The following is a 25,203-nucleotide window of genomic DNA, read 5'->3' on the forward strand; positions in this document are numbered from 1 at the left end:
TTGAATCAATAGTAAATTAAACAAGGTAACTTCAATCAAAACTCCCATGCCTCCCACCCCACCCTTCTCTCTTCCTTCTTCCTGTCTCTCCAACTACCCACCACGGTGTAAAACCTTACACTACACTGTGTAGTGATTTAGTTCTATTGTGCTCATAGATCTGCAACAGAAGGTGAGGTGCGGAGCTGGGAGATGGAACACAGTGGGTAAGTCTCTAATGGCTTGGGCCTCCTCATGGCTTTCTGAGAGCACAAGGCTTCTTATGACAGTGACTGGGGTCTGGCCAGCAGAAGGTATTGACTGCCTTAAAAATCACAGCCACACAAGCTGAACTAGACGATATAAAGACCCAGCCTCCCGATGAGGAAAGTCCCTGGCATGCAAAAAAGTACATGTTGGGCAGGCAGGGCATCCTAGAAAGCACGACTTAAACTCGTGACAGCCAGAAGAGAAGATGCGTGTCAGCAGAAGTTCATTTTAAGTATTTTGAGGCTCACCACTGTGCTCTCTCCTCCAACCTTAACACTATACACTATGCAGGAAAACACTGACTCTGACCCACCACAATCAACAGAACTCAAGTTCACACCGGTGTACACACAGAACAGGGTTTGAATAGAATTGAAGTTTCTAATAAAGGGGGAGACTATTAGGAAAATCGTGCCATGCCAATTTGCTGTTCATTTAGACAAAAAGATTGGATATCTGAGACCCTCAACCCATAACTCTGACCTGCAGAAAAATAACTTGCAGCTTCCAGACCAAACACAAGTGACAAGGTACAGAGTTACCAAAAGAAATTAAGGGAAGATCAATTCTTTTTTTAAAGATTTATTTAGTTATTTCATGTATAACAGAACACTGTAGCTGTCTTCAGACACACCAGAAGAAGGCATCAGATCCCATTACAGATGGTTGTCAGCCACCATGTGGCTGCTGAGAATTGAACTCAGGACCTCTGGAAGAGCAGTCAGTGCTCTTAACTGCTTAGCTATCTCTGGCCCCAAGATCAACTCTTATTTCAGACACAAGACCTTCCTGAGTAGGGCACACTATCTAGAAACCATCTTGGGCAACCACACGCTTCACTCCATAAAAATTAATCTAGCTACAGAGGCACATGCCTGATACTGCCAATACACCCATCTCAAGGAGTATGAGAGAGGACCAGAACATGCCACCACCAGACCACAGAAAACAGGACACAGGCCATAACACAAGGGACTCTGCAGCACATGGAAGACAACTCTTATGGACCCACATTTTACTATCACAATCTGAAAAATGGAGTCACAGAGAAAAACCAAGTGACACAAGCAGAAATAGTACAAACAACTCTTTGTGACCACAATACAACCAAGCTAGCAAGGTATAACTGTATCTAGAAACTGAAAACACTCCCTTTTTTTTTTTTTGGTTTTTCGAGACAGGGTTTCTCTGTATAGCCTGGCTGTCCTGGAACTCACTCTGTAGACCAGGCTGTCCTCAAACTCAGAAATCCGCCTGCCTCTGCCTCCTGAGTGCTGGGATTAAAGGCATGCACCACCACGCCCAGCCCCTGAAAACACTTTCTAAGTAATTCTAGTAAAGGCTACATGTGCTAGTCCATATCTTTAATCCTCCGTTCAGGAGATAACAGCAGGAGGATCTCTGTGAGTTCAAAGCTTGGTCTATATAGCAACTTTCAGGCCAGAGAGGGTTCCACACAATTCTTTAAAGACTCTGTCTTTAAAGAAAAAATAAATAAGTAAATACAAACAGAAACTAGAGAGAATTTACTGGGCTGGGAGATAGCTGAGTGGTACAGCACTTGCCTATACTGTGTGAGGCCCAGTACCTCTCACACATACACAACAACAATAATAATGACCATGTCGGAAAAACAAGATGTAGTTAAAGTAGTAACCACAGGAAAATTCATAACTTTAATGGTCTGTTATCAATCAAAATTTAAGAATAAAAATATATACATTTCAGAAATGTAAAAAATAAACAGAAGAACAAACTATATGAAAATGAAAGAAATGAATGTGGTAGAAAACAGAGTTGCCATCCCACAGTAAAAAACTGCCCCAGAATTGTTCCTGTCTAAAAGAACTGCAGGGACAAAAATGGAGAAGAGACTGAGGGAAGGGAGGTCCAGCTCAAAGGGATGCCCGGGGTCCTGACACTATTACTGATGCTATGGTGTGCTTACAGACAGGAGCCTAGAATGGCTGCCCTCTGAGAGGACCAACAAGCAGCTGAAAGAGTCAGATGCAGATATTAGCTCCCAATCAATGGACAGAAGATGGGGACCCCTATGGTTGAATTAGGGAAAGGCTGGAAGAAGCTGAGGAGGGGGACCTTATAAGAAGATCAGCACTCTCAACTAACCTGGACCCATGAGATCTCTCCCATGACACTGAGCCACTAACCAGGCAGCATACACTAGCTGATCTGAGACCCCAGACACATATACAGCAAAGGACTGACTGGTCTGCTCTCAGTGAGAGAAGATGTGCCTAACCCTCAAGAGACTTGAGGCCCCAGGGAGTGGGGAGGCCTGGTAGGGGGTGGGGGGATAGGGGGATGGGACATCCTCTTAGAGACATGGGGGAGGATGGGAGGGGATGGGATGAGGAACTGTGGGAGGATAGACCAGGAGAGTGGTGGTTACTGTAAAAAGAAAAAAAAGTAATTAAAAAAAATTTAAATTGTGGGTTTCTGACAAACTAATCTAATCAAGGAAAGAAAGCCAACACACAAGGTAAGAGCTGAGGAGCAGGAGTCCAGGTCAGAAACTCCACTTGGTACAGTTCAATGGAAACAATGTTAAAACATAACTAAAATGACCAACTTATCAGCACAGTCTATCAAAATTAACAAATGGCTAAAACAGGCCAATTTCTTGGAAGGGATCCAGGAAGTTTCCAAGGAACTACTCACAGGAAGATGGCCACTCCACATTCTCACAGAATACCCCAAGTTTTACAGCCAACAGCTCCAATGCAACCCAAACGGTCTCAGGAAACTTCCAAACTCCTTTTATGACTCAAAGATTATATTGGGGGACTAGAAAGATGACTCAGAGGTTAAGCTGTTCTAGGAGATCTAGGTTGGTTTCCCAGAACATACATGGCAACTCACAGCCATCCTTAATTCAAGTTCCAAGGTACCCAATGTCCACTCTTCTGCCTTGGTGGGTGCCAAGCATGCATGTGGCACCCATACACACGTGCAGGCAAAACACTCAAACACATAAGATAAAAATAAAAATAGATGGTACCAATTCTTAACTCTCATAAAGACAGCACAAAAAGAAAGATACAGAGCAATCTTATGTGAATAGAGCAGAAGTGAGTTTCTCCAGTATCATGCTGAAAAAGCAAGCCTGACTAAGACGGACCTAAACTAGGACTGCAGGCCTGCCTTCATAGGACAGCCTGACTCACAAACACATGGAGGAAGCTGTGGGGTTACTTCTACCTTGTCTATCAAAGGGCATTCCTAGGTTAAACTCGTGAGACAAATGGGAGTGGATGCTGTCAGCTTCATGTGAGCATGAGCCCAGCCTTACTACTATAGAAAACATCCCACAAAGAAGGCCAGGATGAGAGAGGGCAGAGGTGGCTATGACATCTTAACATCAGAGAAAGCAACTCTACCAGGTAAGAACTGAAAAGGGAGAAGGGCCCCTCTAATACATACAATCAAAGAGTTCACCAAGGTTAATGTGAATATAAATCAGCAGGCTTCCTACACACAAAAAACTAATATGAAACACAAGGAATGAAAGCCCACTCATAATCCAAAAGAAAAGAAGTAATGCACTTGGGCTGAAATAATCTCAGTATCTCAGTATGCATTTGCCTAGCATATACAAAGTCTTGGATTTGATCTCTAGGACTACTATATACATATAATATACATATACACATATATTAAATAAAACAAAAATAAAACTGATATTGTGGATGGAGGGTCATGGAGAGCAAAGTTCATGGGTAAGTCTGGCATGGTCATCCTACCTATGCGGAGGCACTACACCTGGGGTTTGAACTCAGGGAGGGCCGCAGGGTTCTATCAGGTCTATACTGTCTGTGTATGTGGTTAATGATACATCCGAGTTCCTTTTCAAGCTCTGGGACATGCCATGCCAGGTAGAGGCCCTGTGTGACCCTCCTCACTGAGAGCCATAAATGCCCAGTCTCCAGTGAGCTTGCCTGTTACACAACACCTTGCACTCATCCCCGACAGCCTGTGATTCCTGAGGTACAATACGTGGAACAAAGTACAAGTACGACCAGGCACAGGCCTTCAGAGTCCTGTCTTGTCGAGTTACAGAACACTGCTGTAGCCTCAAAAGCAGGCTGAAATCCCAGAGGAAATGACTTCTGTACTTTGCACACTGCCAAGTGCTTATTTTATTACTCCAAGCGGAAGAAATAACCCTCAGAACTTCCCCTTAATTCACGAGCAGGAGAATCCTATCTGGGCTCATGAATACACAATTATAAAACACAAGTGAGAGCCACAATACCGAGCTGAGTAAAGGATGGGGCTTACTGAGCGAGAAGTCCTGGGGAGGGAAAGAAGGTCATGACAACACAAGGTGAACAACTTCAAGCTGATTAAACCCTATGGCTACCAGGGCTCACAGCTCACATGCTATGCCCAGGGATTCCCCAGGAAAGCCACAGTTAGATGAAGCAGAAACAGGGACAGTACCACCTGTTTGGCAGAGGAGCCAAAGCCATATACACCAAGAGAGAGCACAGGCCCATGGACTGGCTCACGAGCTCACTCCCCCTGCGACAGGCTCTCCCCCCCAGCCAGTACTCACGCAGCACTCTGTCCAGTAGATGTGGAGGAAGGGGAAGGTGAGCAGGGCTTTGTTCCCTTCTTTGGGCAGCAGCTCCTCCTTGAACTGAACAAAGTTGGATTCCAGGTGAATCATTTTTGGAGCTCGGCCATAAGACCTAAAACAGATTTTAAAGTCACCAAGAAAACAACTGAACAACAGAGTGGAATACAGGGCTGCGACAACATAGAATTCATTCACATCTAGGGCTAATTATGAATCAAAACTGGCCAGAAAGTATGCATGGATTAGTACAAACAGCTCTCACATCAAGGCCCACTCTTCAAAAGGCCTTTCATTTATTCAAGAACACAAGGCAGAGCAGCTCAAGGGTCAATCTGAGCAAGGCTGCCATGGACTGTGAGAACAGTACTCTTACAGGGAAACCTACCCTGAGCTCACAGGGAAAACACATGTCCCAACCGTCAAAAAGACAAAAAGCTATTCCTACTCTCAAAAGCCCTAATGCTTTTGTGACCTACTAAAACTTTGGTGGAAAACAACAGAGTTTTGCTTGCAGAGCTCAAATGAAGGAGTGGTACAAGCCTCTCTTCAACCCAAGAAAGCAGCCACAGACAGCACGGCCACCTACGGCCCATGCACATAGGAGCCCCGGCTGCCCTCTGTAACAGTCTTTCCTATGAGTATCAGTGTTTAGCAAACTGTCTACACTAACCATAACTGTGCTTACACTCATACTGTAGGTTTCCTATCTGCAGGTGCCTGTGAGATTAATCATATTTCCTTCTCGCATTGTTTTGTTCTGCTGGCTTCAAAGTTTACTATCTATTTCCATTCTGTAAATGATTTCATTTTATCTTGAAATACTCTGAGCTACACATCACCTACGTTAAATGCCAATCTTTTATTCAGGCTGACGCTTTGCTGGGACTCCTCCTTCAGTCATCCCAGAGAGGTTACTACTGCTTTGGTCTTCTAACAGTCTAGAGACATTTCTTCTTCCCACAGGGCTTCTGACCAAATCCAACAGGCTCCACACAGCTGCCCTGAGGCCCAGGGGCACAGAACCCTGACTGAGGTGGCTCCTGTTCATGTGCCTGGACTTCAGCCCCTAGACCTCTTCACAGAAGGGACCTCCAGGCTTCCACAGAGGTGGTCAGGAGCATCCGTCACTGTACAGAGGAGGTGGGACTTCTAGGCATGGGCATTCCTTGTCTAGCTGCTCCTAACCTCCTCCCCAGCCCTGCGTTCTGCATTCCAAGTTCCACACGTTATCATGGTCATAGACTATCTATACTGGGAGTTTCTGAAACTCTCCATCTGACTGTCTTCTCCCCAGACTGCTGCCTCCCTCTTTCTCTGCTTCTGCTCTTTTGAGTCCTCCAAAGTTCCTGCATGGAGACTTAGTCCGTAGTACTTCATGGTGCTGAGATAGCCCTCTGTGAAGTAGCCCATTTCAAAAGTGCTCAGGCTAGCACTGGGAAACAGCCCCATACTCATGCAGTCGCCATCCACAGTCTCAGACTTCCTGGCCTCTAGAACCACATGTCAGAGAAATCTCTGTTCGTGTCAATCCCTCAGCTGCGGTGCTCTTCAGAGCCCTGTCCCTGGAGATGTGCTGGTTAGTTAGTCCCTTACCCTCACTGACTGGGGCTCAGGAGCAGGAAACATAAATCCATGGTGTTTTACTGTTTGGCTTCCCCATCATCTTCCTTTTGCTTCGTGAGCACATTTTTTGTGTCTCCGGGGCCGTTTAGTAAGGTACCTATCTGGCATCCCTTACAGATCATTTTTCAGGGATTAGCCCCCCCTTCCCAACATCAATCTGCTCAACTGTTTTCTTTAACAGCATTGGGCCTTTTCCAACGATGAATAATTTTTTCAAAGAGCACTCTCCAGCACTGAGTATTTGTTATATATTACTGGCTAAATGAGACATCACTCTCAGGCACAAATATAGTAGACATAATCTAACTCAAAAACCTGTCATCTAATGTCTAAAACAATAGTAACAAATTCCATCCAGGACAAGTGGGTAGGCAGGCCATGTATCTCAAGTACTCAAGTTTCTAAGGCAGGAGGATCCTAAGTCCTGTCTAGGTTGCAATACAAGTTCAAGATAATCCTGGGAAACTCAGTGAGATGCTGCTTAAAAATAAAGGTAAAAAGAATATAAGGTGAAAAGGGAATTCAGCTCAGTAGAGGAATGATTGCCCACTATATCCAAATCTCTAGGTGCAGGTGTGGTACCCAGTACTTACATACAAACATATGTACATACATGTTCATATGCGCGCGCGCACACACACACACACAGAATCAAGACTCAGGAGTGGTGGTTTAGCCTGTAACCCTACTGTACTACTCAAGTGGAGGCAGAAGCAATGCAAGTCTGAGGCCAGCCTGGGCTACATAGCAAGTTCAAGTCCAGCATGAACTATAACAGGATTCTAACTCAAAAGAAAAAAAAAAAAAAAAAGAAGAGGTTAGGAAAGTGAAGCGCTGGACTCAATCCCCAGCACCACAAACACAACAATGAAACAGCCTTAAAGAGAAAGACCCATAAGCTAGGGGAGGCCACTGTTTCAGTCTGCACTCCAGAGCAGAGGCACTACTGTTTGAGCCCCTATTTAATCATTCAAGCACCTGAATTACAAGGAAAGTCCAGCCAAAACACAGAGCCTATACCTTCTCCATTCCATTGGTTCTCTTGGAAGCTGCTGGGAAAGTGTTGGATAAATGGAGGTAAATAAATTCTGATCTCCAGCACCTACAACAGGAACAAAGAAAAACCAGTTATGTGGCTTTAAGATAAATACAGGCAAAATATACTTTATAGTTTAAGATATTGATGTTCTTAGGCAATATTATCTTAAAATAAGTGACCAGTTTCAGGAACCTGAGCACTTAATCTGCATGGTTGAACTGGGGTCCTTCACAGAGCCTCCACAACGGTCTACGACTCTCACAGATTCTGCCTTGGAAGCAGTTCAGCCAGTCTCCCCCCGCCCCCTTCTTTCTTTTTTCTTTTTTTTTTTTTTTTTTTTGGTTTTTCGAGACAGGGTTTCTATGTGCAGTCCTGGCTGTCCTGGAACTCACTCTGTAGACCAGACTGGCCTTGAATTCGCCTCCTACTTTCTAATACCACAAAGGAGCCAGAGGCCCCACACAAGAAAGGAAGCCTGAGAAGTTCTGCCCCAACACAGTCACTCAGAATTTACAGCACCGAATGCATGTAGAGCGTCCACAATAAAAAAAAAGAAATGCACATGAGCCCAACTCAGACTGAGTGCTTAACCTGTGAGTCCTGGCTCTGGAGAAGTTGGAGGTGATCAGGTGGGAGCTCAGCTGGCCTGGGAAGACTTATGTCTGACTGCAGGCTGCTGTTCGGCTTGTCATTCAGCTTGCACCCTAACTTTAACAGAACTCTAAAGTCTACTTGGCTCTCCTGAAATGACAACACAACCATAACATATATAAACTAAAAAGGGAATGTTTTCTACAGACAGTTGACCTGTTAGACCAAGGGTCCTCTTTAAGAGAATGCACTCGCCTGCCTGCCTGCCTGCCTGCCTGCCCTGCCTGCCTGCCTGCCCTGCCCTGCCTGCCTGCCCTGCCTGCCTGCCTGTCTGCCTGCCTGCCTGCCTGCCTGCCTGCCTGCCTGCCTGCCTGCCTGCCTTGATTGACTGTAAAGAGGAGATTGGGAATGGATGTGAGCTATTAGCACAGCTGCTTATTTTGCCAGCATGAGCCAAAAACAGATCCTGAAGATTACACTGCAGTATCAGCTCTCCAGGGAGAGAAATGGTGTATCTGGGCACCAGGAGATGGTGGCTAGCGTGGTGCTGGAAAGCTGCCTGCCTGGTCCTGACTGACAGCATGCATCTGCACTTGTCCTTCCTGTGCCTTGTGCACTAGACAGGAAAGGGAAAGGACAGGTCCCCAGCAGGGCCAGTCAGAGGGTATGCTGACAGCAAGGTAAGTACACACACACACACACACATACATACATACACACACACACACACACACACACACACACCCCAAGTGCGGCCTGGCAGATGCCATCTCAAGTCTGCTGTGGTTTTCATCCTGCTCATTTACTTGCTAGTCATCTGGGAAATCAGTACAGTAAGAATCCCCAAGAAGTTCTCCACAGGAAACCACTGCACGGGGAAAAAAAAAAAAAGCACAGCTTTTTCAGAATGAACGAAGTAACAACCTTTCCTTCATTCTGTAATGGACTAGGCTTTACCTGTGTCCTGATTTAGTGGTACAGACCATACACTTGCCATGTGCAAAAGTATCATCTGACACTCTGGTCACCTCAGAGGTGACACTCAGGTGACAGAACACTCTGGACGAATTCACAGGCAGCAGACAACACATCTCACAGCTCTGAGATCAAAAACTCAAGAACAGAGGCATTGCCTGCTGAGTTTCCCGATCCTCTTTGTTCTGGGTCTTCCATCGTGGAAGGGAAGGGGTGAGGAGTTCTTGGGCTCGTTGGTAAAAATACTAATAACCTTTAGTAAGGGTTCTGGCCCAGCATTCCTGAGACTTCATGTTAGCCTGTGAAGGAGGGCCACAGTACATACAAGTACAGTGGAGGTGGAGGGTGATTCCCAGCAGGTCAAGGCCAAGCAGCTGGTGAGAGTCCAAAGGCCTGGCCCCACCCTCTTTAGGAGCAGCATTTGGACCTGGAGACTTGTCTTAGGAGACAGCTCTCCAGAAAGCTCCCCTTTGCTGTCTATCCCTCGTGGCTCCTAGAACTTGAACTCGGGTCATCAGGCTTACACAGTAAGTGCCTACACCTGAGGAGCCCCCTGGATGACTCCAGTTTGTAGGTTTTTGTCAGAGCAAACAGGAGCATTGTAACTTCTTGGTGACTCCTGTATGTTAAGAAGAGCCCTGCTAGCTCTGGACCAAGGTTCCTTACTTCCTTTCCCATGTTCTCTCCACCTCACCCTAAAGTCTTTGCTTAAAAACAACCTTTTCAATAGGGTCTAACTGAAGCTTCAAAACTGAACAAGGGCCGGGCGTGGTGGCACACGCCTTTAATCCCAGCACTCGGGAGGCAGAGCCAGGTGGATTTCTGAGTTTGAGGCCAGCCTGGTCTACAAAGTGAGTCCCAGGACAGCCAGGGCTACAGAGAAACCCTGTCTCAAAAAACCAAACTGAACAAGGAAGGAAGAAGAACCTGCCAAGTCCAGCAATGTTACACAGCACCTGGCATGGCTCCACACTTTTCATGGACTTTATCACAAATCTCACCCAGAGAAGGAACAGGACCATGAGCACACTGGTCTCCTCAGACTGGGCCCATACTCCAGGTACGGTACAGCCCAGCCCAGCCCAGCCCAGCCCAGCCCAGCCCAGCCCAGCCCAGCCCAGCCCAGCCCAGCCAAGGGCACAATGTGGGAGAAGAGAGGTACAGAAACCAGCGGAGTCAGCAATCTCTCACCTGAGAGTGGGGAATACAGAATGTTCACATCCTTTTTTAAATGTTTAAATTACTTTTTAAAAATTTACTGGGGGAATAATGACTACATTGCACATGCACGTGTGCATGTGGAGGTCAGAGGTCAGTTTGCAGGAGTTGGTTCTCTCCATTGTCTTAGCCTGAGGGATCAAACTCAAGCAGGTGCCTTTACACACCAAGCCATTTTGTCAAACATGTTATTTCCAATAAAGGGATAAACTTTTTCTTTAAGTTACATTGGGATGCTTAGGTAAGGAGACGCTAGGGTAGAAGGTAGAATTCAGTTGTCCCTTCCATCTGAGAGACTTGTCCCAGAACCCCAGTGGACAACAACCCCTGCCAATGCCCAAGTCCCTTATGTGAGGTGGCACAGTTCTTGCACAGAACCCACATACATTGTTGCACACACTGTAACAGCTAGCTGACTGCAGGCCTAACCTAATGTCAATGCTGCCCGTGCCTCCGTATACTTGGTTACAGACAGTGTCACTGATGCAGGGCCTTTTCCCAGACAAAAAAGAATGTATAGGAGATAGAATAGTTGAGTAAATAAAGCCTGGCTGTCTTGAATTCTAACCATCTTTAAGATGGGAAAAAAAATCCACTGGAGAAGCCTGGAGACAAATGTTCACATCGAGGTAAGTCTGAAGACGCCATTCCCCTTGAAAGGAAGCAGGGCTCCTTGGATGATAGTGACTGTAGATCAGAGGCAGGGAACTGAGAGCTCAATAGGCAAGAACCTAGCAAAGCTCCTTGCCTCAGAAACCGAGGCTCTGACTGAACTGGTCAGAGATAAAAGTGCATTCTTTAATGCAGCGGCAGCAAGGGGCCAAACACACCACAGATGCTCATGACACAGGGAGAGCTGTCACTAAAGAGAACAGGGAGCCACTCTGAAGACAGCTCTGGGAAGGGGAAGAGCCATGTGTGCCAAGCACTGGAAATGTGCATGTATAAATGCTCTTAATGTGAATGTCCTTACTAACACATGAGGAAAATGTTCAAATTACAATCTCCCTATTTTGCAACCTTTAGAAGGTAGGGAGAGACAATAGGACGTTTCGTGCCTACTGAAGGAGGAGAGCACACTGGTAATGAGGCAGTCTTGCAAAAGCTAAACAAGAAAGAATACAGTGTTGAGCTCCTTGCTCAGGCTGACCAGACAGTAAGAACTTTGAGGGACAAGTGAGATAGGGCTGCAAAAACTGGAAGGCAAAAGGAACCAGGAAGCAGAGGTTCTAAGAGAATCAGCTCACTTAAAAACTTGATCTGGAAGGTTGGAAGATGGCTTGGCAGTTAAAACAGTTTGTTCTTCCATAGGACGCAGGGTCAGAGCTCAACACCAATGAAGGCTAACAACCTCTGTAACTCCAGTTGAAGGAGATCTGATATCTGCTTCTGGCCTCTGCTGCACTGCACACATGCAGTACACAGACATATACCCTGGCAAATAATACATAATATACATAAAATAAAACAAAAACTTTTAAAACACATTATTTGAATACTAATTCAAACAATACTTTGAAAGTTAAGACACACAGGAGGCCAGGTATGATAGTGTACAATTGTTATTAGCCCAGCACTCAGAGACAGAGGCTAGAGGATCATGGGTTTGAAGTCAGCCTGGGCCACAAGCAAGAGTCCAAGTTAAAATTTACTATTTTTTTTAATGCTTTAAGTACAATTTTTGTAGCTATGTTTTTAAAAATTCATATCTTCTAAGATTTATTTTTGTGTGTGTGTGTGTGTGTGTGCACGCGCACACGCCTGCAAAATCCAGAAGAGGGTATTGGGCTCCCAGAAATAGAGTTATAGGTACTTGTGAACTGCCCAACATGGGTCCTGGGTTGTCTCTTAACCACTGAGCAGTCTTTGCAACCCCTATAAAAGGGGCTATAGCTCTGATAAGTCACTGTCGTTTTGATCTGAGAGGACTGGAGACCCAGAGGTCGGACACAGAGCAGCGTATCTTCTACAAAGAGGGTCCCTCCAGAAGGAAAGGTCCTCACTGCTTTTAAGGAAGCCATGTAATCAGTAAGACCCTGACCCATCTCAAATGTCATGAGTGATTACAAAGAACCAAGGGACTCCACCTAAGAACCTGAGTAAGTCCTAAGCAGTTCTGAGTGACCATAACAAGGAGGTTAATGGAGGGCCACCAACAACATGGTCTTAAACACCACCCTCCCCTGGAGAGTGTGACAAAGAGTAAAATACCCAGCAATGTCCCAAAGCAATCTCCACAAACACTGCCAATATTCTCATCCTGACCTGGGTCAGCCAGGGGCTGGTGCTTCTAAAGACTCACAAAGGCATCCTTCAGATGGTCACTTCAGCCAATGTAAACAGCTCCAGGGTTGTTAGTGCTCTGTTCATCTGTGCAGGGTAAAATCCATTTCCCACAAAGCACAAGAGATGCAAGAGTGCCCCATCCAAGCAGTAATCAACTAAAGACCTGCACTTTGTCTTCCAAAGGGACCCATGCTCCCGAGAGAAACATGCTCCCCTGAGCTCAATCCCTTCTGCACACCCTACTTGCACAGGTCATAGCATTAGGACATCCTGACCTTTTGGGGGACAGCCATGGCCCGTGCCTTTCTGGGTACCACTGAATTTCCTTATTTCCTTCTAAGTGGCTGCTTAGATCCTGAGGACTACATACACCTTTGTGGAACCCAAGCGCCTCTCCACTTCCTCACCAACCAGACACAAATATGCACCTTGGTCTTCATCCTTCCCTAGTCAGAGCTGCTCAAGACTCCTGTGTTTTAACCTCTTGTCGGGCCCGTGTCTTCCAGGGTTCAACAGTTCTAGGCCATGTGACACTCTGACAATGTTCATCCCCTGGCACTGGGAGCCCCACTTCCCATAAGCCTCCTGGACTAGACAATGCAGACCTTCTACCAAAACTGCTCCAAGTGTGGTTCTCTTTTCATGGCCTGCCAGGAACTCCTGCCAGAGTCATCAGCTAAGGCAGGGCCAGGCATGCAGCCCCTTTGCTCAGCTCCAAGAGGCTGCTAAAGAAGAGACTTCCAACCAATCCCCCAAGATTGGGTTTATGGCTCTACTGGGGCAGAGTGTGGCCATGTGAAGGAAGGCTGTGAATGAGAGATCAAAAGGGGCAACATGCCCCCAACGTGAACCTGGTGCACAGCTCATTCCACCCAACCTGAGGAAGAGAGAACAGTTTACTGACCCTATACCACAGAGCTGCTCCAGCTGCGTGAGGGAGATTGCATACATGGCAGTTCACACTAACCAAACACTAACCAATCAGGACTGTCCCAGTTGACATGCAGGAATTACACACCAGGAAATTGCAGCCCCACAGAAATGCCGTCCACTCTCATTGAGCAAGGACTCCTCAATGCTCGTACCTCACAGGCTGCTCCTCATCTACCACTACTCTTTGCCATGTGCTAAGTCAGCGCTTCTCAATCTGGGGGTAGTGACCCCTTTGGGAGTCAAATAACCTTTCCACAGGGGTCACATATCAGCTATCCTGCATATCAGATATTTACATCATAATTCACAACAGTAGCAAAATTAGTTATGAAATAGAAATGAAATATTTTTATAGTTGGAGGTCACCACAACGTGAGGAAGTATATTAAAGGGTCACAGCATTCAGAAGTTTGAGAACCACCATGCTAAATAAACAAAAGAAAAGAGGCGCTGGAGAGATGGTTTAGTGGATAAAGTGCCTGCCTTGCAAGGCGGGCAGAGTCAAAGGTGGCTGTGGTTAGCTGTGGTGTGTCTGTAGTTCTAGTACTGCAGGGCAGTGGGTGGCAGGGAACAGACAGAGCAGTCTCTGAACACATCTTTCAGTTGGTCTATTGGAGCCAATCAGTGAGTACCAGGTTCTGTAAGAGACCCTCTCTCAAAAGATAAGGTACAGAAGACGCCCAACACCGACATCAATCTCTCTCCTACATAACTGCACATATATAACCACACACACATGCACACGCATACACAGGGGAGGGAGGGATGAGACATTTAAGAGAAAATACCTTCAAATATGAAACTGATAACTAGACAGTATCTGGAAAATAGAATTGAGTTTTGCAACTCAATAATACAATTTAAAATGAATAAGACACTTTAATAAACTTTTCACTAAGGTCTGCATGTGGGGCACTTGTCATCTGGAGACTGAGTCAGGAAGATCTCCAGTTACAGGCCAACCTGCGCTACACAACATGAGTGAGACTGTCTCAGGACAAACAAGATAGAGGAATCTTCCACTGTGGTGAAGAAGGCAGACAGCAGGCTGTCAGTGAGGATGTGGGAAGCCGCACACTGCCAAGGATGTTAAACAGTATAACCACTTTGGGAAGAGCTGGCACTTTCCTAAAAACCTAAACATAAGCTCACCATGTGACACAGCCATTCTCCTAGAATCCTCTACGAAATAAAAAACGTCCACACAAAGACATGCGGCAGAATTACAAGAGCCAAATGTAGAAATAACCCAAACATCCACCAACTAGTGACTAGACAAGTGAGGGACAGACTGGTGGTCATACAGTGGTACTCTGTCTGGCCATCAGTGGGACAAACAGCTGACAGCAGGAGGAACCAATGCACTATGTCTATCAAAGACACCAAACACGAGACTGTGTGATGTGATTACTGCAGATTACTGGAATTACAATGACATCTCTGAAGCCTCTTCTAAATGCCAGGTGGGCCTCACCCAGTCCAGGACAGCAGGCCTTGGTTTGGTTGTGATGCTAAATGTGCTCTGACTTGTAGTAAAAAAAAAAAAAAAAAAAAAAAAAAAAAGGTACCTAAATGCAGCTGCCAAGATCTTTCCAATGCCCCCAGCAAACAGGTTAGCTTTGCTCTACTGGATAAGTGTGTATTCCCCTGCTTAAAAGTCCGAACAGAATGCACAAGCTCAGTTTACCTAAGAACAAGGCAGGTGATCCCCAGGCCTTTCCACACAGCACTTCACGCACAGAAGGAAAAGAACACCATGGCATTAGAGGGTCTGCCTCATGGAAGCACTAAGAGACACCCAGAGGATGTTCCCTGAGAGAATTCGTGCTCACTCACTTAATCTACTCCACCAACAGACTCAGCACCCAGTACTTGCCAAGTGCTACTCAAGGTGCCAAGAACCCAGCGGTGAACCGCAGATCAAGTCCCCTCGTCATGAAGCTTTGCACTCTAGCCTGGTCTCATGTGAAGAGAAACAATAAGCAAAGACAAAAACAAATATTTATGTTAGGAGCTTTGAGCCAAGAAAAATGGCGAAAGCAACAGGATCCCAAACACAAATGGGGCATGGGAGGCAGAGCAGGCCTGGGGTTCAGTGACATTTGAGCAGATATCAGAAATTGGGAGAAGAGGGAGGTGGAGGGCAGAGACCACTAGGCCAGGGGCAGTACAGGCTCGACAGCTCCAGGCAGAGTCGGAGGTTAGTGAAGGTTATTCTGTCTGTTTTGGTTTGGGTGGTGCTAGGGTAGAACTCAGGGCCTTGCACACACTAAGCAAGCATGCACCACTGAGCCATCCCTAGCCTTGGGAAAGTTATTCTGAGAAGAACGTGAGCCAGTGGAGGCGCCTGAGCTGAGAAGTGTGTGTTATAACTTTTCTGGAGACCACAGCAGGAATCCCACAGACAGAAAAGAAAGGCCTATGGACTGGAGAGATAGCTCAGCGGTTAAGAGCACTGGCTGCTCTTTTAGAGGTCCTGAGTTCAATTCCCTGAAACCACATGGGTGGCTCATAACCATCTGTAATGGGGTCCAATGCCCTATTCTGGTGTGTCTAAAGATAGCTACAGTGTATTCATATACATAAAATAAATAAATTTTAAAAAAGAAAGAAAGGCCTGTGATGTGGGGCCACCATAAAGGTGGGAAAGGTGACTGGATCCTAGATGTATTTCAAACACAATAAAACAGTATTTGCTGAGACTGAATCAGACATAAGGGGGCCATGAGAAGTTGAAGTCATCAGCCTGTAACTTAAAAACGAATACTCAAGTACTGTGAGTAGGCTGACAGCTTGTGATAGAGCAGACACAGACAGGGTGCAGCTAGAGTACAACAGGCAAGAAAAGGTGGGACACCTAGCAAACACAGGAGTGGATGTTCACAGTCAGCTATTGGATGTATCACAGGGCTCCCAATGGAGAAGCTAGAGAAAGTACCCAAGGAGCTAAAGGGATCTGCAACCCTATTGTTGGAACAACTTGATGTACTAACCAGAACCCTGGAGCTCTTGTCTCTAGCTGCATATGTATCGAAAGATGGTCTAGTCGGCCATCAATGGAAAGAGAGGCCCATTGGACTTGCAAACTTTATATGCCCCAATATAGGGGAATGCCAGGGCCAAAAGAATGGGAATGGGTGGGTAGGGAAGTGGGGGGCGCTATGGGGGACTTTTGGGATAGTATTGGAAATGTAATTGAGGAAAATATGTAATAAAAATATATTAAAAAAAAAAAAAGAAAAAAAGAAAAGGTGGGACAGGCGACACTCTGAGGAAGCTAGAAGGGAAGAGACCAGAAAGGTGCCTCAGCCTCAGTTTCTCTCCTCCTCACCTGCAGGTGGGCACAGAGCTCAGCAAGTGAAAGCAAAGCTGTTGGAGATCCGTCTGTGATGGCTAGGAGACGCCACAGTCACACTAAACCATGTCATCCATGTGAGCACACTGTATCCCAGCAGAGAACTCTCCTAGTACAGCAACCCTGTTGTGACTTCTGGGACAGCCCGAAGGGCTTACTGAATGCAATAACCAGGTGCCTTAAACAACTGTGATATTCAAGGTACTGAGACCAGAAAAGGTTTAGGGGTCTCTTCTTAGCTTCTTTCGCATTTATTCTCTCCTCTAACTTAACTATCCATTTCATAGCTGAAGTCCCTCAAGAATAAAAATACAGCACCACAGCTGAGCAATTGCTGGCGAATGTCAGAGCCTAGGTTCCATCCCCACCACTTGGGGAGGTGGGCAGGTGAGTACTGATGCCCTCTTCTTGCCTAGCTTGTCTGCAGACCTCTTCAGGCTCCTCTCACTACTCAGTCACTGGCTGCTGCCTTCTGCCACCTGCACTTATGTTTACTAATTCTAAGAAAACACACTTCACAGCACTTTATTTTTGTACTTTCAGACTGGGTAGGAAATACAAATCTATAAACTCTGATCTATAGGGGAAAGATCAACTCCAACCAGGTACAAAACTCTGCATGCAGATTGGCTTGTTTCTGCTGTCTTCTGTCTCCTTTCAAAATGTATGGCACTAGACATGTCCCTAGTGAAAGTCAGTCATCTGGAGAGAACCATCATCTACGCGATGTTTCATTGCTCCAAGGTGACCACATGTGCTAGTCACAGAGGAAAGCTATAGACTAAAGGACATCAACTATCTCCACTGAATGAACACACAGTAACAGGAACATGTCTTTTTTTTCTAAAACAAACAAACAAACAAACACCTGGTTTTGAGGGGAAGAGAGGAAACTAAGCTAAAACCTAAACTGACAACAAATGGATCAGCTGGTTTTCAGTATCTCTAAGCATTTCTCATGATTAAAAAATCGTATAGTAAGCATCAGATTATTCTGACTAGGTGATTCATCATCCAAGCCACTGCAGCGGGCTTCCCCAACTGCCCAGCTGGCACCCTGTACCACACAGATCCTCTCAGCAGAGGTAGTCTCTCTCCACCATAGCCCACAAGACAAGATGTTAAGAATCTTCCAATGAGGGGCATGCCTTTAATCCTAGCACTTGGGAGGCAGAGGCAGGCAGATTTCTGAGTTCGAGGCCAGCCTGGTCTACAAAGTGAGTTCCAAGACAGCCAGGGCTACACAGAGAAACCCTGTCTTGAAAAACAAAACAAAACAAAACAAAACAACAACAAAAACAACAACAAAAACAAAAACAAAAAAAATCTTCCAATGATGGTTAAAACCTACCAAAACTTCTATGCAGCCCCAAAACAATATTAAAATAACTCGGGAACATTTTTGAGTAAGACTTGATTCTGTCTCCCCCCGACCTTTGAGGACTTTCTGTTCCTCTCACGCCCCTAATCTAGCACCAGTCACTGTCCAGAGGAAAATATGAGGCTGGGAAGATAAAACAGCTCATGAAATGCTTGCCCAGGAAGCATGAGGACCCAAGTTTGGGTCCCTAGAACCACGTGACAAGCATGCTATGGTCACAGGCTTGTAACACCAGCAATGGGGAGGTGGATACAGTATAATTTCTAGAGGCAGACTAGCCTAACTGGTGAAGCCCGGTGTGATGGTTTGTATATTCTTGGGCCAGAGATGGCACCATTTGGAGGTGTGACCTGGTTGGAGTAGGTGTGCCTCTGTGGGTGTGGACTTAAGATCCTCACCCTGGTTGCCTAGGAGTCAGTCTTCCACTAGCAGCCTTTGGATGAAGACCTAAAACTCTCAGCTCCTCCTGCACCATGCCTGCCTGGATGCTGCCATGCTCCCACCTTGATGATAATGGACTGAATCTCTGAACCTGTAAGCCAGCCCCAATTAAATGTTGTTTTTATAAGACTTGACTTGGTCATGGTGTCTGTTCACAGCAGCAAAACCCTAACTAAGACACCCGGGTTCCAGGGAGAGACACTGTATGAAGACACAAACAAACAAACAAACAAACAAACAACAAAAAGCCCAGGTAGACAGCTCAGGTGGACCAATTCCTGAGACTGATCTCTGTTCTCCACAGGTACACGAGCCTGCACATACACCATATATGTACACACACACATGCAATGATAAACATGAGCTCTGCTTTTTAAAGTGAACTCAGACTGGCTAGGTGAGTGTTAAAGGAGATCTAAAGTACGAATTTTTTTAATATGATGAAACAGATTGTTTGGGGAGCAAACACTAAGAGAACCATAATACACAGTATTGACGTGTTGTTAAGAGTGAACTGGCCTTTGGGTAGATTTCTGAACTGTGTTCGTTAGCTTCTCCTTTAAAACATAACAAGATAAAGAAGGAATGAGGTGGAACCAGGATGAGTGCTTGCCAAAGCTGCAGCCCCAGAAACATAAAAATGCCATCGAGTGTACACTAAGTCAGATTTCCTGAGTATCAAAAAGGAAAAAAAAAAAAAAGCCTTTTATTTTAAAGAGATTGCTTTTACGTTTCTCTAAAACGACTTTGTTTTCTGAAATTCCAGTGAAGAGCTGTGCCCTCCAACTTGGGAACACCATCAGCACACTTTCTTATGATGCTACCCCAAAGCCATGGGAATCCCCCACCAACACCCAAACTCCAACAGGCCTACAGGAAGGCACCCTGCAGCTGTCCTGCACACAGGAAGGTAAGACATTAAATATCACACATTTCCAAGTACTAGCTACCAGAGTAATTAACCCTTTCTCCTTGGCCACAGCCGATGCCGCTGAGCTTGCAGCTTTACCTTCAGCAGGATCCTGATAAAATGTCTATGGCAATGAAGATGCCAATGTTCAAAACGAAGGGTCAGGAGATGCAGTCAAGTAAGTGGGTGTCCCTATGGGTTCTAAGAACCCATCCAGAATTCCTACTGTGCACAGGACTGGGGGAAAAGTTCTCAGGACCTGGAACACATTGAATCCAACCATGAACAAGGTGCAACTTCCCTGAGGGGATCAAGGAGCACCTGGGCAGGGTGGGGCAGCCTCCAGACCAGCTCTGCCACATCAGTCCACCTGCCTGCAGGTGAGGTTTGGCAAGCCTCTCAGTTGCCAAGCATTCTGGGAAGGAAAAAAAACAAAAACAAAAACAACTAACTGCTGAACTATGCAAGTCTCCCAACTTTATGGGAGACACATCCATATCCCTGAGAAAGTTAATCTAGCAATAAAGAGATGTAAGTCTTTAAATATGAAACGTCTAGGCGGTTACAGGAAGGAACTGGGAGGAGCCCATGTATCCAAGGGCCCAAAGGAGAAAACAGAGCAGGGTGTGCTGGAGACCTTGGGAACCCTGGGGCCTAGCACCAGGTTTTGCAAATATGCTTCCTGTTTAGAAAAAAAAAGTAAATTCATAAGGTCAAGCACATACTGAACTGCCAACAGCCACGTATCACACACCTGTCCTTTGAGAGACAGCACCGCAAAGCTGTCAAAATGTCAACCAACCCGTCCACACTTCCCATGAGTCCGTAGTTTGCAAAACTACTCCGTTCTGAAATTATGCTTTAAAATGAGGGGTTTTTTTTTCTGTAGCAGAGAAACCAGTCTGTGTGTGTGTGTGTGTGTGTGTGTGTGTGTGCATTCAGTGGGAGAAGGAACAAGTGCGGAAGGGGATGTCCGAGCGGGAACTCGCTGGTGGAGCAGCTCTGGAAAGTGCCTATAGGCACAGGATGATTGGACCACAGACAGAGCTGGGTTCCTTCCTAAGCCTGGCCGGCCACCTGCCACTCCGGCTTGAGTGTCACTAGAGGAAGAGCACCTGCGCTCTGCGGAGAGCCGGGCCTGCCCACCGAACTGCGGTCAGAGCGCAGGAGAGCCGACCCACGGGGAAGGCCGGCCCGATCCCTAGCAGCACTGACAGCACAGAGCGAGCTGCTCCGGAGACCGCCCAGGTCAGGACCCAAAGCTCGGCGTCGGCTGCACAGCGGGTCGGAGGTCACCCGCGGAAAGGTCGGAGGTCGGCTATGTCCGCGTAGGTGGGAGCTGCCCAGCCCGGCCGCGCCCCCCGCCCGCCTGCCCGCCGCACTTACAGGTGACGATGGGCTTGTTCTCCATGGTGTAGACCACCGGTGGCTGTGGCTCCTCAGGGGCGTCCATGGGAGTCCGGCGTCACCGGCCCGGCCCCCCGCCCGCCATGGGCACCCGAGGCAGCGCGGGGCCCGCTGAGCCCGCGCCTCCTCGCCGCCGGCCCCCGGCAGCTTCTAGCCGGCCGCCCGCCGCCGCCGGCCGCGTCCACTTCCGGCCCCGGCGCCGCCGCGTGACCACTTCCGGGGCGCGCGACTTAAAGGGGCGGGCCTCGCCGCCGAATACCCTCCTACGGAAAAGGCCGCGTGCCGGGCGGCCGGGCGGTGCAGGGCGGGGCCGCTGTAGCTGTCAATAGCGGGAGCCGCCTCTGCCTCAGTTCTCAGACAGCTGCAGAGGACAGAGGGCGGCGCACGTGCCTGAGCTCCTTGACCCCACCTTCTAAATGCCCAAGCTTGGTGACCCTTGGTCTCATCAGACCTGTCTAAACTGGATGCTCCTCGGCCTTGCACCTGCAGATGCTCCCTGACCCTCATCCTCGCTTCTACCCCGTGTGCCCCCACCATCACATCTGGCGAAATTCCCGTTATCTCCGAGGGAGCTTCCTCCTTTCCGGCCTCTGCAGGATGCCTTGGGTCGGTTTTTACATCTGGGCGAGCTCGGCTGTGCAGTGCCAAGCTGAGTCTCTGCTTGCCTGTTAACACGGACTTGCCAAGTGTGCTGACTCAAAGCAAGATCGAAAGTGTTCCACCCACCCCGTACAACTCCATGAGCACCCGCTGGCACGCCAGCTTCCCACTGTCCTTTCTGGTTTTGTGAGGTTTTTGTTTGATTGGTTGATTAGATGGTTTTACTCGTATGAACCACCACATAGGTCGTTTCCACCTGCGTCAGCCTTCAGCACTCTTTCCCTTGGCTCCCAGAATGCTCCCCTGTGACCCACCTTCATCAGTACTGGCCACCTATAGCTGGTACTGCTTTGAAGCCGCTGGGTATTGTGAATGTCGCAAAATCAAATATTACTTTGAACTGAACTCTGGAGCAAGTAAAGCAAGTCTATGGGAGCTTTTGCAAATGGGATTCAGTGTGCACATGGAATGTCTGAGCATGACTTGACTGTTGGGGAGCATGTTGGTGTGGGCTTTCGGGCAACTGATTAGGGCAGTTGAAGCAGGTGGAGACTGCCAGGCATAGATAGCCTAGAGCAGGGGTTCTCAACCTGTGGGTCCCGAGCCTTTTGGCAAACCTCTAGCTCCAAAAAATATTTACATTATGACCCATAACAGTAGCAAAATTACAGTTTATGAAGTAGTAACAACATATTTTTATTTCTTTAATATTTTTATTTTTATTTATTTAATTTTTAGTTTATTTATTTAATTTTTATTCATTATTTAATATTTTTATTTTTATTTTTTTTGGTTTTTCGAGACAGGGTTTCTCTGTGTAGCCCTGGCTATCCTGGCACTCACTTTGTAGACCAGGCTGGCCTCGAACTCAGAAATCCGCCTGCCTCTGCCTCCCGAGTGCTGGGATTAAAGGCGTGCGCCACCACGCCCGGCTAATATTTTTATTTTTATTTACTTAATGTTTATTTTTTATTTAGGAGGGTCACAGCATTAGAAAGGTTCAGAACCACTGGCCTAGAGAGAGCACAGCAAAGCAAGAATGGGGGTCCAAAGCCTCTGTGGATGTGCCAAAGGTTTTTCACCCCATCCAGCTAAGCGTTTGTGAGATGTCAGCACAAAAACAAAGCTCTCACCTCAAATGGAATAAGAGATGGTGTGCTTCGGAGCCAAATTTGAGTGCCCGCCACCCAGGGAACAAGGATTTTGAGGAATCCTCCGAGGCGTCCTGAGTGGGTCACCCCAGGTTTCATGATCCCACGCAGAAGCACTTGAAGCTTTATAGTTGCAGGACATAAAAAGTCATAAATCAAGACAATTAAAATACATTGGTGAGTACGTCAGAGAGGCCGTTACAGCTAGAAGGTGGAACCTCTCCTGTTGGCCTCAAATGCCATTCTTAGCTTTGTGGGTGGTGAAGCTAGTTGTGATGGTTTCTATATGCTTGGGCCAGGAACAGGGGGTGGCACTATTAGCACATGTGACCTTGTTGAAGTAGGCCTGTTACTGTGGGCGTGGGCCCTCACCCTATCTACCTGGAAGTCAGTCTTCCACTAGCAGCATTCAGATGAAGATGTAGAACTCTCAGCTCCTCCTGCTCCATGCCTGTCTAGATGCTGCCATGATGATAACGGACTGAACCTCTGAGCCAGCCCCAGTTAAATGTTGTCCTTTATAAGATTTGCCTTGGTCATGGTGTCTGTTCACAGCAGTAAAACCCTAGCTAAGACACTAGTGGTCTGCAAAGTTAATAGATTCCAACACTTTTTTTAAATCTATTAGTCACAGAGTGTTAGTTCTGACACTGGGGTGGGCAATGAATGGATATTTAGGGGCTGACACTAGGCTATCATAAAATAACTAGCCTCTAGACCTGCAGCCTTCAACCACTCCACCTCGATGTCGTTGTGATTAGTCAATCTTTGCAGACAAACCTCCTTTCCAGGAATTCTGGTTCACAGGAATGGGTGGCAGTGGGGCTTGTCAGGAGCAACAGGGACACTCAAGGCCAAACAGTACAACATTCAGCTGAGACACTAGAGTAAGGACCGTATCACCAGGCTACAGGCTCCCTCTGCAAAGTGACAGAAGGACTTCTGACTTTACAGGTAAGTCTCTTACCCCGATTCCATAGCAACCCCTTAACAGCTTAAACTCAAGTGTTAGCCTAGGGACTGTATATCTCAAAGGCTGTGGCCAGGCCTGGTCTTAAGGCCAAAACTTGTCAGTCCCTGTCCTCCAACAAAGCAATGACTTGATATGATCTGATCAAGTTTGGAGATGGAGTCCTGCCAGTCAGAGGGACTGGTGAGGGGGCACCTTGAATAGTCTCTAACACAAACAAACCTACAGGAGCTCACGACGGGGAAAGGCTAGTGGAGCTGTGAGCTAGAATGGAAGACAAGGCCTAGATAATCCAGAAACTATGCGGTGTATTGCTTATCAAAGTCCAACAGGCATCAAGAAATGACTGGACAGGAACAGGAAGTGTGAGGCTCCTCCAAGACATACAATCTCAACTGAAAGCAGCCATGACCCAGAACTGTTTACAAAGGCAACTATAAAATGTATATTCAAGGGGCTAAATTAATATGAATGAGGGAAGGCTGCAGCAGAGTAACAAAATATTTTATTTTTTATTTCATTTTATTTACTTTTATGTGTGTTTTGCCTGCATGTATGTCTGTGTAACATGGACATGCCTGGTGCCTGCAGAGGCCAGAAGAGGGCACTGGATCCCCTGAGACTAGAGTTGCAGATGGGTGTAAGCTGGGAATCAAACCCAGGTCCTCTGGAAGAGCAGCCAGGGCTCTTGACCACTGAACCATCTCCCCAGACCTATAGCAGAAAGTATTGTGAACATATCAAATGGCTTGAAAGATAGCTCAATGGTTTAAATCTTGCTGCTATTGCAGAAGACCCAAGTTCAGTTCCCAGGTCTCACACTGGGCTGCACACAACCACATGTAACTCCATTTCCAGGGACTCTGATACTTTCTTCAGGACTCTCAGGAAACCCTCATACATGTGGCACACACACACACACACACACACACGTAAGTAAAAATAAATATTTTCCCCCAGATTCATTTATCTATTATGTATACAGTATTCCACCTGCATGTATGCCTGTGCACCAGAAGATGGCGCCAGATCCCATTACAGATGGTTGTGAGCCACCATGTGGTTGCTGTTAATTAAACTCAGGACCTCTGGAAGAGCAAGCAGTCAGTGCTCTTAACCAATATGTCTGACTCCCATGGAACAGGAATTGCCAATGGAGAAGGAAGTAATGCAGAAAAGAAAGCTTTGGCGAAATCTGAGTGAGATACATTCAAAGATCACAGGCAGGTGAGCTACTGAAAGGCGGCAAAGGAGAAAGGTAGAAAACACAGACATCACCTTCACAGGCATGATGTCGGGGGTTGGGGTCGGGGGAGCTGGCTTCTTAGCAGAAGCCGAAGATCTGAAGCAAGGTGGAAATTTAGTTTATTACTTTAATTTAGTTGGCTAGTTAGTTAGCATGTGTATGTATGCGTGACAAATGTGCATGTGTGAGCCGTGGTGTGCATGTGGAGGTCAGAGAAAACTTTCAGGA

General features: G+C 46.8%; 1 protein-coding gene across 1 annotated transcript in view; it reads right to left on the reverse strand.

Moving 5' to 3' along the window:
* Trappc10 (trafficking protein particle complex subunit 10) overlaps positions 1-21,206 on the reverse strand; it is a 58,635-nt gene extending 37,429 nt beyond the window's left edge. The window contains exons 1-3 of the mRNA XM_021174541.2: positions 20,988-21,206; positions 7,493-7,574; positions 4,826-4,961 (exon numbers count right to left, since the gene is read on the reverse strand). Of these exons, the coding sequence (XP_021030200.1) occupies positions 4,826-4,961; positions 7,493-7,574; positions 20,988-21,054 (285 nt within the window). The 5' untranslated portion in view covers positions 21,055-21,206. The remainder of the gene's footprint in view (positions 1-4,825; positions 4,962-7,492; positions 7,575-20,987) is intronic.
* Between the last annotated feature and the right edge of the window lie 3,997 nt (positions 21,207-25,203).

The sequence above is a fragment of the Mus caroli genome, unplaced genomic scaffold (genome assembly GCF_978045245.1).
Source record: "Mus caroli unplaced genomic scaffold, Mus_caroli_1 scaffold_9, whole genome shotgun sequence".
Taxonomy (NCBI): Eukaryota; Metazoa; Chordata; class Mammalia; order Rodentia; family Muridae; genus Mus; species Mus caroli.